General features: G+C 47.7%; 1 protein-coding gene across 2 annotated transcripts in view; it reads right to left on the bottom strand.

The window, feature by feature from the left end:
- LOC120943730 (caspase-8-like) overlaps window positions 1-15,828 on the bottom strand; it is a 71,573-nt gene extending 55,745 nt beyond the window's left edge. Inside the window, exons 1-2 of one of the 2 annotated variants that reach the window (XM_040357213.1) lie at window positions 15,722-15,828; window positions 1,540-1,860 (exon numbers count right to left, since the gene is read on the bottom strand). In XM_040357213.1, the coding sequence (XP_040213147.1) occupies window positions 1,540-1,844 (305 nt within the window). In that variant the 5' untranslated portion in view covers window positions 1,845-1,860; window positions 15,722-15,828. The remainder of the gene's footprint in view (window positions 1-1,539; window positions 1,861-15,721) is intronic. The other variant, XM_040357214.1, reaches the window with a different exon arrangement.
- Window positions 15,829-16,709: the final 881 nt, after the last annotated feature.

The following is a 16,709-nucleotide window of genomic DNA, read 5'->3' as shown; positions in this document are numbered from 1 at the left end:
ACCACTGCACTGTATGTCCAAATTGTTCCTGATCTCTGTACTCTATGCTTTACACTCTCTTGACCCATAGCAACATAGGCTCAGGTTTTATTCAACCATACCCTTCAGGGAAAGTGCTAGACTATCTTGCACCCTAGGCAAGACCAGCTACTTGCACCAACCCCCCCCCCTCCCCAAAAAAAAAAATCCAAATGAATTCAATCATTTTAGAACCAGAACTCCTGCATAACACTAAACTGATGATTTATAGGGGCTTTGCGTGTGTAACACTACCCCCGAAGGAGCTACTGGTTTGTTTTGGGTGGCATGTTACCTCCTTATCTCCTCCATCTAGGGTACTTGATGAGAGTTGTAGTAAAGGGAATGTCCACACAACAGGTATCTTTTCTGTGCTTTTATTACCCAGCCGGGTAAAAACGATTAAACAGTAGAAAGGTGAAGGGATAGCAAATAGGAGAGGTGTAACTGCATATGGGGAAACAGTCCTGCTTCCAACAAAACTTTACTTCGCCACTCCAGCCGGAGTGGGTGTAGCGCACCTGGACAGGCCTCTCTCACAAGCCTGGCAGCCAGAATGTCACTTGAACTTAGGATCAAGTCTCTACCACAGACCCTCCCAAAGGAATGGAGACAATTATGGTCCAGAATCCTCTCTCAGTAGATTCAGCACCCGGATCTTCTTCAGGTAGTTTTTTGCAAGTTAGCGACTGGCAGGCGACCAACATCCAGCCTGTCAGATCCCAGGTAGTCCTCCAATGAATGGACAGGCCCCTCCTGGAACACCAGCCTCGTGCTTCGTATCCTTCGGACAGACTCCTCATCAGTGAGTCTCCTCCAATTGGACAGACAGCTCGGGACCCTCTCCAAGTTGGGGACCCAGTCAAACACTGGGCCCGCACAGCAGATCAATTGCTCCGGGCCAACGTGGTCCCGGAACCAGGAACACTGCTACCCACGCACACCCCGGCCAGGAGGGCCATATGCGGGGGTGACGTGGAATGGCTACCCCAAAGGTGGGCGCCGCACGAGGAAGAACCTCGAGGCAATGGCGTCTGCCCCCTTTATACCCCTTCCCAGCATGCACAGCGAGGCGGCACACCCCTGGCTGGCAGCCAAGGAGAGATACTCAGTCTCACTTGACCCCACTGCTGCCACCTGCCATCCGAGGGTGACGGGAGTCCCCGAACGAAAGGCTAGCCCACAGTACAGCCAAGCTAGAGCAGAGACCCAAATTTAAACAATCAAACTAATTCAGAGCTAACTAATTCTCTGAATTCTCTCTGAAATTTAACATAGCACCGGCTCTGAAAGTAGCCAGGCGCTACACGTGTGTGCACCCATAAAACGGCAAAAAACCTCAGTATGCTATAATTTTTCATAGGCAACACTTTAAAAGCCCCTACAGGACATCAGGTTAGAGTTATGCAGTAGGCCTGATGCTAGAATTATTGCTCTTACTCTGGCATGTTAGTGATACTTAACATGTGTAACGTGTGTTTCCATAAAATAGTTACCAGGAAGAATGCAGCTTTGTCTCACCTGTAAGGAGAGATGTGCCTTGGAGATTTTTGTAGCTCTGCTAGTTCCTCCTGAGTCACTGACAGATGTTTTTTTAGGATGTCAATTTTGTCTATTTTCCAGAGAATCTCTTTTAGAAATGATAAGTCTTCCTCTGACACCAAAACTTTTTCCTGCAGATGTTCAAAAAGCGATCGAGCATTATGTATTTTTTGCCTTTTTGTAGCCCTTATGTTGTCTCCGCAACAAAATACTAACTCCTTCACAGCCTTATTATCAAGGGCGTCAGCAATTTTTAGCAGCTTGGCTTGTAGTTCTTGATTCATTTTCAGCAGGCTGTGACTGTGAAAGAAATGTTGTACATTTGAATTAATCTTCAGTGATGCACATTTTGCCTTAAATGATACGACTTTCATAAAATAATCAAATAGACTCAATAATGAGTAATCCAGAAGAGCCAATGACTTTGATTACAGACATTGCCCACTGCCCAGCATTCTGGAAAACTGCCGCCATTACCCAGTCCCCTTCAAACTAAAAATATTTTTTATAGGTCTGTAAAAATCAGTACAAGAACTAAGGGCCAGATCCTCAAAAGGGATACGCCGGCGTAACTGCTGTTACGCCGTCGTATCCCTGTTTCTATCTATGGAACCGATCCACAGAATCAGTTTTCCATAGTTAGGCAGAAGATCCGACATGTGTAAGGGACTTACACTGCCGGATCTTGGGATGCAGTACCGCATCAGCCGCTGGGGGCATTTGTGTCGAAATGCCGCCTCGGGTATGCAAATTAGCACTTACGGAGATCCACAAAGCTTTTCAGCTTCGTTTTTTCTCCGTAAGTTTTAGTTTGCAAACGCAAAATTAAAGCTGCTTTTACAAAGTGTAAACTGTTTACACCATGTAAAAGCAGACCCTTCTGTCCAGCGACGCGATTTTCTTTTTTTTTGTTTTGAATTTTTTTTTTTTCGCCGTATCTTTTTTTTTTTTCGACGCAACTTTATTGACCCGTCGCGATCCACAAAACTCGGCGTAATGTAATTTTGCGCTAGGCACGTCGGGAAAATGACGTCACGAGCATGCGCAGTACGGCCGGCGCAGGAGCGCGCCTAATTTAAATGGGAATCGCCCCCTGTTGAAGAGGAACGCCTTGCGCCGGACGGATTTAAATTACACCGCTCAAAATTTCTAGGTAAGTGCTTTGTGGATCGGGCACTTAGGTAGAGATTTTGCGGCGGTGTAACTTAAATGCCAAAAATTACGTTGCGCCGGGTTTGTGAGGTCTGGCCCTAAGATTCCTAACAAGAAAATGCATTCATAGTTCATAATATGAAGAAAAGGTAAAATTTATAAAATTTTCTTCAGAAATGTATATCGCCAGCTTCTTTTAAGTATAACATATATTAGGGCAAAGTACTATAGGCTAGATATAGTGCTTAAGGGCCAGATCCTCACAAACCCGGCGCAACGTAATTTTTGGCATTTAAGTTACACCGCCGCAAAATCTCTACCTAAGTGCCCGATCCACAAAGCACTTACCTAGAAATTTTGAGCGGTGTAACTTAAATCCGTCTGGCGCAAAGGCGTTCCTCTTCAACAGGGGGCGATTCCCATTTAAATTAGGCACGCTCCCGCGCCGGCCGTATTGCGCATGCTCGTGACGTCATTTTTCCGACGTGCCTAGCGCGAAATTACGTTACGCCGAGCTTTGTGGATCGCGACGGGTCAATAAAGTTGCGTCAAAAAAAAAAAAATACGGCGAAAAAAAAAAAAACTCAAAACAAAAAAAAAAATCGCGTCGCTGGACAGAAGGGTCTGCTTTTACATGGTGTAAAACTTACGGAGAAAAACGAAGCTGAAAAGATTTGTGGATCTCCGTAAGTGCTAATTTGCATACCCGAGGCGGATGCGGTACTGCATCCTAAGATCCGGCAGTGTAAGTCCCTTACACATGTCGGATCTTCTGCCCAACTATGGAAAACTGATTCTGTGGATCAGTTCCATAGTTAGAAACAGGGATACGACGGCGTATCCCTTTTGAGGATCGGGCCCTTAGTATTTACCACCAGCGTAAATGCATAGCTCCCAACTGTCCCTGATTTTGAGGGATTGTCCTTGATTTGGAGCAATGTCCCTCTGTCCCTCATTCCTCCTCATTTGTCCCTCATTTTGGTCTGATCTATATAGTTGTATATAAAAAGGCACAACTTATCTATCAAGAAGTGTTTCCCAGTGCTAAACCTTTCATTGAATTTCTAAATTGCTGCATTTGTAAATACTAAAAGCCAATATAAAGGAATAGTAGTGGTAAAAAGCACTTGTAGGTTTAACCAATCATTTCTTTTTTTTTTGTACAATTCTTCTTTGAGGAGGCCATGGCAAGGGATGTGTCCTATGCAGGCCCGTCGGAACAAGAGAGGCAAAGCAGGCAACTGCTTAGGGCCCCGAGATGGCCAGGGGCCCCCAAGCAGGTGCCTGTTTGTTCCACTGCGGGAATGGGGGCTTTTGTTTGAGGGGAGAGAAGCAGGGGCGGACTGGGCTGTGTGTGGCAGGCCGGATATTTAATCCCAGCGATTTACGGCCGCAGCGATGTCTGTTACTTTAACATTTTTTTATTTTTTTTTTCCCGGCAGAGACCAGTCTCCCCCTCTGGTTAGTTGAGCAGTCAGTGTATCAATGCTCCTCCCCTCCTCCGTTCTGTAAACACACACACACACACACACACACACACGAGGAGAAGGAGGAGGAGGAGGGGGAGATGGGACACTCTGATCAGGTCTGCACTAAGTTTTTATTATGCTCTGTACTACTGTAGATGGAGGAGGGGGAGAGTGTCTGTCTGGAAAGGAGGACAAGGTAGATGTCATTTGAGTGATCGAGGGGTTAGGTTAGGAGGACATGTGCTGGGAGGGGGGAGTCAATGCTAGAAGTGTGGATTAGATTTTAAATTTGACAACCCCTCTCTTCCTTCCCAAAACACCCCTCCAGCACATATCCTACCCATCCCCCTTGTACTGTATCTTTTCTCTCACAAAGCTCCCCCCCAGCACATATCTGACCCCCTAAGCACATGTGGGTACAGAGGTTGTATATGATGGACACAGTGGCTGCATATTATGGGGAACAGTGGCTGCATATGATGGGGCACGGTGGCTGCATATGATGGGGCACGGTGGCTGCATTCGATGGGGCACGGTGGCTGCATTCGATGGGGCACGGTGGCTGCATATGATGGGGCACGGTGGCTGCATATGATGGGGCACGGTGGCTGCATATGATGGGGCACGGTGGCTGCATATGATGGACACAGTGGCTGCATATTATGGGGCACAGTGGCTGCATATGATGGGGCACGGTGGCTGCATATGATGGGGCATGGTGGCTGCATATGATGGGGCACGGTGGCTGCATTCGATGGGGCACGGTGGCTGCATATGATGGGGCACGGTGGCTGCATATGATGGGGCACGGTGGCTGCATATGATGGGGCACGGTGGCTGCATTCGATGGGGCACGGTGGCTGCATATGATGGGGCACGGTGGCTGCATATGATGGGGCACGGTGGCTGCATATGATGGGGCACGGTGGCTGCATATGATGGGGCACGGTGGCTGCATATGATGGGGCACGGTGGCTGCATATGATGGGGCACGGTGGCTGCATTCGATGGGGCACGGTGGCTGCATTCGATGGGGCACGGTGGCTGCATTCGATGGAGCACGGTGGCTGCATATGATGGGCACGGTGGCTGCATATGATGGGGCACGGTGGCTGCATTTGATGGGGCACGGTGGCTGCATATGATGGGGCACGGTGGCTGCATTCGATGGGGCACGGTGGCTGCATTCGATGGGGCACGGTGGCTGCATTCGATGGGGCACGGTGGCTGCATTCTGTTATACCTGAAGGGTTTCACATGTACTGGCACTTTAAGGCTGGCTCCACCCAGCAGTGATGACAAGGGTCAAGGGGCATAGTAGCCATCTTAGAGAGACCACATGTAGGAAGCAGAGTGATATGTAATGTCCTGAGATGCATGTTGCAGTGTACAGGCTGTACTGAATAAACATCCATTGTTCCAGCCCAGAGTCTTGTGTCCCTCACAACACAGAGGATATAACAGTGGCGACGAGGATGGGATTTACAAAGTGTCTATCAGTCTGAGAGAGAGACAAAGACATTGTGGATTGTCACCTGGATAAAAGCAATCACAGATCCCAGCAGGAAAATGTCATTAATCGGGACATTAAGTGAGTTTGGAGAACAGACATCTTGGAGTTCCTGGGTTGAGAGGCTGGAACAGTATTTCAGTGCAAATGCCATCCCAGACAACAGGCAAGTAGCAGTGTTTCTGACAGTGGTTGGGGCCAAGACATATGACACTCTTAGGGATCTGCTTTCCCCTGTAAAACCAGCAGCTAAGACATTGGCAGAGCTGCTGACACTGCTAGAGGATCACTTCCAGCCTAAACCATTAGAAATTGCAGAAAGATTTCGCTTCTATCAGAGGCAGCAACAGACAGGTGAAGAGATTAAAGTTTATGTGCTCGCCCTTCGCAGACTAGCCTCGACCTGTTCTTTTGGGGACTACCTACCTACTGCACTGAGAGATAAGTTTGTCATGGGACTGAATTGTGAGTCAACACAAAAGAGACTGTTAACAGAGAAAGACCTTACCCTTACAAAGGCAATTGAGATAGCTTCAGTGATGGAAATGGCTGTGAAAGATACAGAGGAATTGAACCCCCAGAGCAGAAGGGAAGAGGTGAAGCAGGAAGTTTTCAGAACAGCAGTCAAGCCAACTGCTGCAAACTGGAAATACAGACCCCCACCAAGCCGGGAGTCAGCTTGCTACCGTTGTGGCAATACAGACCATGACCACAAAGTCTGCCGGTTTAAGGATCAGACCTGTCATAATTGCGGTAGGACCGGCCATCTGAAACGAGTTTGCCGTAGCAAGAAGGTGCGAGATAAACAACCTCTGAACCCCAAGACAAAGACATATATGGTGGGAAGATACACATCATCATCTGAGTCAGAGGATGAGGCTGTGCTCCACAGGTTAGACATACATCATATGCATTCAGCACCCTCCGCAATGACTGTAGATGTAACCGTTGAGGGAAAGAAACTCAGGATGGATGTAGACACAGGAGCAGCAGTTTCAGTTATCACCCAGAAACAATGGAGACAACTTAAGACCCGAAGAACTGTCCGCCCAACACCAATCAAACTGCAGACATACTCAAAACAGATACTCCACCCACTGGGTTACGCAAAAGTAAAGGTATTGTACAAGGGTCAGACAAAGAGACTGCCATTATATATCCTAGAAAATGGGGGACCCCCTCTCTTTGGGAGAGACTGGATTGCTCACTTTGGTATGCCAGACATCGCCATAAGTCCCTGTAACACCGTTACCATTCCATTAGGAGATAATGAGGGATGGGTGGTGTCCCTGAAGCAGCGGTTCCCAAAGATTTTTGATGACCAGTTGGGAAAAATAAAGCATGACTGTGTGAGACTCAAGCTGAAACCCAACGCTCAGCCTAAGTTCTTCAAAGCTCGGACAGTACCTTTCGCACTCCGAGCAGGTGTGGAAGCAGAACTAAGTCGGCTGGAGGAACAAGGTGTCATCTCAAAGGTAGAGCACAGCGAGTGGGCATCACCAGTTGTACCGGTAAAGAAAGCGAATGGGGACTTGCGCATTTGTGGCGATTTCCGCATGGCACTGAACTCACAACTGGAAATAGACCAGTATCCCCTACCCAGAGTAGATGACATTTTTGCCTCTCTTGCAGGAGGTCAAAAGTTCACCAAGCTTGATCTCAAACAAGCATATTTACAATTTGAGGTCCATCCTTCTTCCCGCAAGTTTCTGACCATCAACACCCACAAGGGACTGTATCAATATAATCGGATGGTGTTTGGGGTAGCCTCTGCCCCAGCCATTTGGCAACGAAAAATGGATGAGATTTTGGCGGACATTCCTTTCACTCAGTGCCTGCTAGATGACATGCTCATTACAGGACGGACCGACCAGGAACACAAGCAGAATGTGGAGCTTGTGTTGGCGAGACTCCAAGAACAGGGCCTGAAAGTGAACTTAGCAAAATGCCAATTCATGGTGCCTAAATTGGAGTTTTGTGGCCACCTTGTGGATGCAGAAGGTATACACACCACGGAAGCCAAGGTTGATGCTTTAGTCAAAGCTCCAGCCCCAACCAACGTCCAGCAGCTGCGATCATACCTTGGCTTGCTGAACTATTACCACAAATTCCTGCCAGATCTGGCACACACCTTGTTTCCGTTGAACAAGCTTTTGGAGAAACACTCCAGATGGGACTGGTCGGCTGCATGCCAACGTGCTTTTGAAGTTTCTAAGCGGAAGCTGTTGGCGTCACGCATGCTCGTGCACTATGACCTCCAGAAGCCTCTCACCTTGGCTTGTGATGCCTCACCCTATGGTCTGGGGGCGGTACTATCTCACATCTTACCAGATGGGTCAGAAAAACCAGTGGCATTTGCCTCCAGGTCTTTGACAAAAGCAGAAAGCAATTACTCACACATTGACAAAGAGGCTCTTGCGCTGATATGGGCAATTAAGAAGTTTCATCTTTACCTGTATGGTAGGGAATTCACCATACTGACGGACCATAAACCACTCCTTCAGATCTTTAGCCCTGACAAAGGCATCTCCCAGACTACTGCGGCCCGCCTCCAACGCTATGCCCTATTCTTGGGGGCATACAGCTACAAAATTCAGTATCGTGGTCATGATGCCAATGCTAATGCGGACGCTATGTCCCGACTGACAGGGAGGTCCATGGACTCTTCTCCACCGGTCAAGAGTTGTCGTTACACCAGCCTGTCCTTCTTGTCTTCTGGGGAGATAGCAGCCCATACAAACAAGGATACCTTTCTGAAAACAATACTCTCCTGGGTACGTTCCGGTTGGCCTGCAACTGTCACACAGGAGTATGAACCTTATTTCCGTAGGCGTATGGAATTAACTGTGGCTGGCAACTGTGTTTTATGGGGAGACCGAGTGATCATTCCACAGACCCTCCGGAGACACATTCTGGACTTGCTACATACTGGTCATCCCGGGAGCACACGTATGAAACAAAAGGCCAGAGGCTATGTGTGGTGGCCAAACCTAGACTCAGATATCACAACATATGTGAATGCTTGTGCTGGATGTGCACAAACGGCAAGAGACCCTCCTCGAGGGTGCGTCCAGCCCTGGACTTGGCCCACGGTTCCTTGGTTTCGCCTACACTTGGACTTTGCAGGCCCGATCAGAGGACACACCTTCTTGATCATAGTGGACGCCCATTCAAAGTGGCCTGAGGTCATTCCTGTACCTCAGCCAACGACTAAGGCAACGGTTTCCATACTGTTACATCTCGCTGCTACGTTTGGATACCCCAGAGAAATCGTCACAGACAACGGTGCACAATTCACCAGTCAGGAGTTTCAGCATTTCCTGACTGCCCACAACATCAAGCACAAGTTGACCGCACCTTACCACCCGGCTACAAATGGTCAAGCAGAGCGGTTTGTGCAGACTTTTAAACGCTATTTCAAAGCTACAGTGGCTGCAAGTAAACAACAGTCCCTGTCACCCCAGCAGCTGGACTCCTTCCTTTCTGCTTACAGAAACACACCACATGCAACCACTGGGAAAACTCCAGCAGAACTCCTTCTGGGGCGGCAGCCATGGACTGTTTTGGATATGCTCCGCCCTCAAACAGTCCAGGAACATGTCCTACAGTCCCAAGACAAGATGGTCCAACACAATGAGCTCCCCCGATTCACAGCCCAACAAAAGGTATGGGCCCGATCTTATGGGGCTTCCAACACCCGTTGGCTTCCTGCTGTCATTGCAGAGACTTTGGGACCCAAGATGTACAAGGTCCGCCTGGAAGATGGTTCCATTTGCAGACGTCATGCGGACCAACTGCGTCCTCGTTCTCAACTGCCCGAATCCCTGATGCCAGCTGAACCACCAGTGTCTCAAGGATCTGCTCCCAGCGAATCAGGATGCACAGAGACTGATGATTGTGGGGACTCTGAACTTTTGAACTCAGCTCCAACAGAGCCCTCCAGCTCTGGTCCGGAGGTCTGTTTACCCTCTGAGCTGGGGGATCCCTTCTTGGCCCTGCCGGTACCCATTCCGGCCAGCCCAGTATCCTCCGGTCCCGAATCGCTGGATGCCCGGCCTCAACGACACTGTCGCCCTCCTGACCGGTTTCAGTTGCAAGAGCGGTTACGAGACTTTCGACGGGGCCGACGGAAGTGATCCGATGACATATTAACCCCGCAAGCTTGAAGTCCCGTAATTCTCCTGTGTTTGGAGGACTGTTATTGGACAGTTAGCAGTTAATGTTTTGTGCCTGTTATTGTTTTGTTGTGTTTTTTTTTTTTTTGTTTTTTGTTTTTTTTTAGGGATGGATGGAAGGTGTTATACCTGAAGGGTTTCACATGTACTGGCACTTTAAGGCTGGCTCCACCCAGCAGTGATGACAAGGGTCAAGGGGCATAGTAGCCATCTTAGAGAGACCACATGTAGGAAGCAGAGTGATATGTAATGTCCTGAGATGCATGTTGCAGTGTACAGGCTGTACTGAATAAACATCCATTGTTCCAGCCCAGAGTCTTGTGTCCCTCACAACACAGAGGATATAACACATTCGATGGGGCACGGTGGCTGCATTCGATGGGGCACGGTGGCTGCATATGATGGGGCACGGTGGCTGCATATGATGGGGCACGGTGGCTGCATTTGATGGGCACGGTGGCTGCATATGATGGGGCACGGTGGCTGCATTTGATGGGGCACGGTGGCTGCATTTGATGGGGCACGGTGGCTGCATATGATGGGGCACGGTGGCTGCATTTGATGGGGCACGGTGGCTGCATTTGATGGGGCACGGTGGCTGCATATGATGGGGCACGGTGGCTGCATATGATGGGGCACGGTGGCTGCATATGATGGGGCACGGTGGCTGCATATGATGGGGCACGGTGGCTGCATTTGATGGGGCATGGTGGCTGCATTTGATGGGGCACTGTGGCTGCATTTGATGGGGCACGGTGGCTGCATTTGATGGGGCACGGTGGCTGCATTTGATGGGGCACACTGACTGCATTTGACAAATTTGAGCACCGACCGCCTCTGCCCCCAGCACATATCTATCTCTCCCCTCTCTAGCACTAGCCCTCTCTCCCCAGGACATATCTGACCCCTGCATTCCATGCAGAACACTCGCAATTCAGCTACACGCATTTGCTGCGGCACATTATATGCAACAGCAGTATTTGCACTGTAAACATTTTTTATTTATATAACGTGTGGGTGAACGTAAACTGTATCGCTATGCTGTGGTACCTGTAGGCTTTGCGTGCGGGGGGGGGGGGTTCTGGGGTTTGGGGGCCTCCATGTCCATTTTGCTTGGGGCCCCCAAATTCCTTCAAACGGCCCTGGTCCTATGCCTACATACTGGCCCAGATTCAAGAAGCACTTGCGCCCGCGCAACCATAGTTGCGCGGCGCAAGTGCTTACTTGCTCCGGTGTAACGAGTGCTCCTGATTCAGGAACCTCGTTACACCGAATGCAGCCTAGGATGTGACAAACATAAGCCTCCTTATGCCTTCACATCCCAGGCTGCATTCTTGCGTTGGCCACTAGGGGGCGCGGCCTTTGTGATCGGCGTGTAGTATGCAAATTGCATACTACCACCGATTCACAAAAGTTGCGCGGGCCCTGCGTACGCAAGGTACGGAGTTTCCGTACGGCGCCTTTAGCATAAGGCTGCTCCTGCTAATAGCAGGCGCAGCCAATGCTAAAGTATAGCTGCGCCTCCCGCCCGTGAAATTTAAATTTCACGTCGTTTACGTAAGTGAACCGTGAATGGCGCTGGACGCCATTCACGTTCACTTAGAAGCAAATGACGTCCTTGCGACGTCATTTGCCGCAATGCACGTCGGGAAAGTTTCCCGACGGAGCATGCGCTGTTAGCTCGGCGCGGGAGCGCGCCTAATTTAAATGATTCCCGCCCCCGGCGGGATCATTTACATTAGGCGCCCTTACGCAGGGCTAATTAGCATAGCGCCCGCGCAATTTACGGAGCTACTGCTCCGTGAATCGCTGGGCAAATGGAAATATTTGCGTGGGCGCAGAGAAAAATCTTTGCTCTTTGCCCACGCAAATATTGCTCCATTCTACCTGAATCTGGGCCAGTGTTTCTAATAGGTGTCCCGTATTCCCATTTCAGAAAGTTGGGAGGTATGTAAATGCATTATAAATCTTCCTATTTGTACCTTGTGCTTTTCACCTGCACAAGAGGTGCATTGATCACAGTTACATGGTGTAATTTGTTGCTCTGTATGCACAGCCTATAGCAGACTAAATCATCACATTCCTCTGACAAAATTTTCTGCTTGTGTTCAAACATGAGCAAACCTCCCAACTTTTTGAGACGTGAATGAGGGACACCTACTAGCAAAAGTAGGTAGGCATAGGACATCCCCCCTGCCACACCCCTTTAATGGAGAATTAACAAAAAAAATGATTAGTTGAATCCACAAGGGCTTTTTTTTACCACTATTATTCCTTTATATTGGCATTAGAAATTTACAAATGCATCAAATTAGAAATTGGATGAAAGGTTTAGCACTGGGAAACACTTTTTAAAAGATAAATAGTGTATTTTATATACAACTATATAGATCAGACCAAAATGAGGAGGAACGAGGGACATTGCTCCGAATCAGGGACAGTCCCTCAAAATCAGGGACAGTTGGGAGCTATGCATGAGGCATATTGCATGGCAGTGCACAAGTTAATGCATCACCTATGTCTATAGTTTGAGAACTGACACTTGCTGTGAAGAAACTATATATCCCACTATTCCCAGGTCTTTCAAGCTTTGCAGCTTTATCCACTGATCCAGGAGAGAGAGGGTAGCTTCTTTCCTCACAATACAGCTGTGTCTATGCTGATTAGAGAAGTGAGGAGAGGTGGCAGCTTGGTACTTCTTTGTGCAGTTACTCTCGCTCCTTAATGTGAGTGCAATTTATGGTATTAATTAATACCCTTTGTTTTATGGTTTACACTATAAAGGCTTTCGTATTTTTTGGAAAAAAAAAGGAAAAAAGAAGTGTAAAGTGGCGCTAGAGGGATGTTATACAGATGAAAACGGCAGATCATCATATTATTAGTCTATTAAAAGTCCATGGTAAAAGTCCATAGGTGAATGATAAATCAGTACCTGGCCACAGCACCCTAAGGTCGGACAAAACCGATGAGAATGGACCGAGGTTCAGTTTCATCCGTTCAAACCGACCGTGTGTATAGCCCATCGGTCTGTTTTCCTTCGGTCTAAAATTTTCCTTCGGTCCAAAAAAGTTCTTCAAAACCGAACCGATGGACCGCTGCCGATCGGTCCAAACCGATGGTTAGTACAGAAAAGCATCAGTTCAAAACCCGCGCATGCTCAGAATCAAGTCGACGCATGCTTGGAAGCATTGAACTTCGTTTTTTTCAGCACGTCGTTGTGTTTTACATCACCGCGTTCTGACCCGATCGGATTTTGAACTGATGGTGTGTACACACATCAGACCATCAGGCCACTTCAGCGAAGAACCGATGAAAACGGTCCGTCTGACCATTCTTATCGGTTTTGTCCGACCGTGTGTACAAGGCCTTAGAGGGAAGCAGATGACTCTGTATAAAAACAGGGACAGAGGGGTGCCAGACTAAGTGCAGCAATAAAATAAACACTTTAATAGTAACAAGACAATTGGCCACCCACAGATCTTTTTTGAATTGAGCTTTGATTTGAAGTGAAATATCCTGTTACCTGCTGTGAATATCTGTATATCCATCGAATACACACCTGTAGCATGTGACAAAGGTGCAGCGTGGTGTGTCGGCAAGCAGTGATCACACAGAGGCTGAGGTGAATGAGAAAAGTGTATTAAGAAAGTTCCAATAATGCAGGCCTGGCAGGAAGGCATAGCTAGCCTAAGCGACTTATGTAAACGGTAGCAATGGAGTGTTAACTTCGAATGATGCCGACAACTTCTGCAACAAGGCCAGTCCACACCCAAATGGAAGGCTTCCTAAAAGGAGGAAGCCTGAATCACATTGAGTCACACAGCCCCCAAGCCACAGCCATGAAAGTGCCTACCCGTTCGTTCGGTTCTTGCCAGCATTCACTAGATTGTCGACTACGGGGCTTAGTGAAACCATCGTCTCTGGTCTTTTTGGACTTTGTGGTGCCATTCCCATAGATCGTCCCTCTCCCCCGGGAAACTCTAGTTTTACTGCAGCCTTGATGCATTCTTGTTCTCGGACCAGCCACAGACCCTAGCTAAATGCCTGTAGTGACCACACCTCCAGCATTTCCTGTTTCCGACCAGGTCCCTCCATTAACGGTTTTCGCCCTTTGCAAACTGAGTTAACTCTTGTTTGAACGTAAACATTTCTTGCCGCACGGATGCCATACTCTGGGTTAACTCCTTATAGGCAGTCTGCATAGCCGACAGAGGGGAAGACTGTCATACATAAAGCAGTTTGTGTCTCTTTGTCATGGTGACAGTAGCCTCTGCATCTTCTTGCTCCCACGTCACCACTTCTACTACCTCCAAAAGAGTTCTCCCAATGGGGTCAGCCCTCATTCCCACAACAACTAGTCTGGGGTGCATATGTTGGCACAGTCATATATGCCTTTCTTCTCTAGCCACTTCCAAAGATTTTGGAGGACTATCGCAAAGTGGTTGAGGCTTTCGTATTCTGTTGTCTGCTGAAGAAAAACCTGTGTCTCAGTTCCGGCACTGTCACGTTCTCCCAAAACAGGCCTTCCAGCCGCACTTCAATCTGTTCTAGGTGAGCCGGCGAGTATTTCGGTAGCACCATCACCACTCAGTGGGCAACATCTGGCGAACACAATCAGCTGGGTGGGGACCTGATACAGGTGGGTGGCACTCTTCAGTCTCTCTTCCCACTTTGATAGAGAGATGTTGGACCAGTTGAATTTGGGCACTAAGGCCAAGGCTGCTCCTTGTGGCGTTATGGTTTCCTCTGCGCCTCCTTCCGCACCAGAGAGGAAATGGGGCATATCCTGCCGACTACCGATAACTGTGAGCAGGGTGCAGCATGGTGTGTCAGCAAGCAGTGATCACACAGAGGCCAAGGTGAATGATATTAGCATATTAAGAAAGTTCCAACAACAATGCCCAATTAGGCCCAATGGGTAGGCACAGCTGACCAGAGCCACTTACAGAAACTGAAGCAGCAGAGTATTAGCTTTGAATGATGCTGACAGCTTCTTCAATGAGGAGTGTTAATGCAGCCTGGCCAGTCCACACCCAAATGGGAGGCTTCCTAAATGGAAGAAAGACGTAGTCCCTGCACTGCCACTACTCCTCCAGTACCTTTCCCTAACTCTCCTGAACACTCTCTCTGACAGTCGGGAAACCTGTCCCTGCACTAACCAAAATGCACGTAAAAATAAGGAACTCATGTCTAAAAAAAACGCTGCCTTGACCCAAGATGGCTGCGGGGTCAGTTGGGTGCCAGCATCCAATCAGACGGCTGCTCCCTTGATGTCAGCTGGAAGTCTTAGAGGAATTTAATTTCTTCCCTGCCCTTCTGTACCACCGTTAAAATCTAGTACTACATGCGACTTGTGCTCCCAATGTTGGAGCGTTTGTTGTACTAGTGTTAACCCTGCCTCATTGCAAAATCAAATGCTAAAATCAAACAAAGTTTTGAAATGCTTTCAAACAGGTGTATGTAACATTTCTGTACAAAAGTTAAATCCAAGATCTACTAGTATATGCTTAAGAGCAGAATTCTCCACGCTGTGGGAGATTTTCTCTAACTTTGTGGCGTGTCTCTGGAGAGCACATAAAGGGAGATTTACCCAGACAGCAAAACAATAATATAGCAGAGGTTTTAGCCCTTTCCTATTCTATCCAAAGCACAAAATGTTTAGCTATACTTACACTTTAAACATGCAGTAGCTATGCATACTGTATATAATGTACTTTGTACTTATGGAATGCGATCTTACTTTCGTTTTCTATATACAGCAAAATAATCTATGAAATAAAAGTTGAAGGGATCTATAAAGTATTTAGATGATTAAATATGAATTTTAGTTAGAAGTTTATGTAATTTTTGCTTACTTTTGGAATGATTCTTGGCTGTTTCAGTAGCAGACTGTATGTTTCCAGACGTTACTTCTTCTCAGGAAGCCAACAACTGAAACTAGCTATACAACAGTTGTAAAGTACGCCCACTTACACTGCTCCATTCTAATGTGGTTCCACCCCTTCTCAGAATGGTGCTTACCGGTAGTTCCTTATACATATTTCCATTCTACGTAACAGTGCTTTAACCACTTCACGCCCGGGCCAATTCTGACAATTTTGTCATGTAAAAGTTTGCATTTTTTTGCTAGGAAATTACTTAGAACCCCCAAATATTAGATATTTTCTAAAAACAAAAGCTCTGGAGAATAAAATGGTGGTTGTTGTATAATGTTACCCCAGTGAGGGCTACTAATAGATTCTGTACCCTACTGGTTGCCTCCACTCTGTAAATCCTTCACCTCTGACATTGTCCATGAGCCAAACCAATGTGACTCCAGGTCCTCCTTGGGAGACTGAAGTGCTAGCTAGTATAGGCTGAAACTTCTGGACTAGATCGGTCTATGATATGAAGAATAAAAAATAAGTTAGAGGTAACTTGAGTATTAGGGACTTGTTAGGCTAAAGGCTGGTACACAGTGGCCGAATATGGGCCAGTGTCACCCGGGTCCACAGAAACAGTGACCGAAACAGTGTGTACAGCAGCCTATCCGGTTTCTGTAGAATGGACATGCTGGAAAACCAGCAGCTGATCAGTATCCGATCAGCGCTGGCAGCCAATTTCTGCGAGCACAGACCAGTGTGTTCTGGTGGAGAGGTGGGCAGTCCCCTTGTCAGAACACAATATCTCAGCAGGGATATAGCTGTAATAACATTGCATAGTTAGTACAGAGAGCTCCTCCATTTTATTAAGTTTTTCGTTCAACCTGCTGGGTTGAACGAAAAAGGAAATTAAAAATAAGTTCACTGTGTGTACCAGGCTTTAGTTTAGTTATTCTGACGAACCACCTTGCACCCAACTTGG

The sequence above is a fragment of the Rana temporaria genome, chromosome 6 (assembly GCF_905171775.1).
Source record: "Rana temporaria chromosome 6, aRanTem1.1, whole genome shotgun sequence".
Classification (NCBI taxonomy): Eukaryota; Metazoa; Chordata; class Amphibia; order Anura; family Ranidae; genus Rana; species Rana temporaria.
The sequence above is the reverse complement of the archived record's forward strand: the minus strand, read 5'-3'. Positions and strand labels throughout refer to the sequence as shown.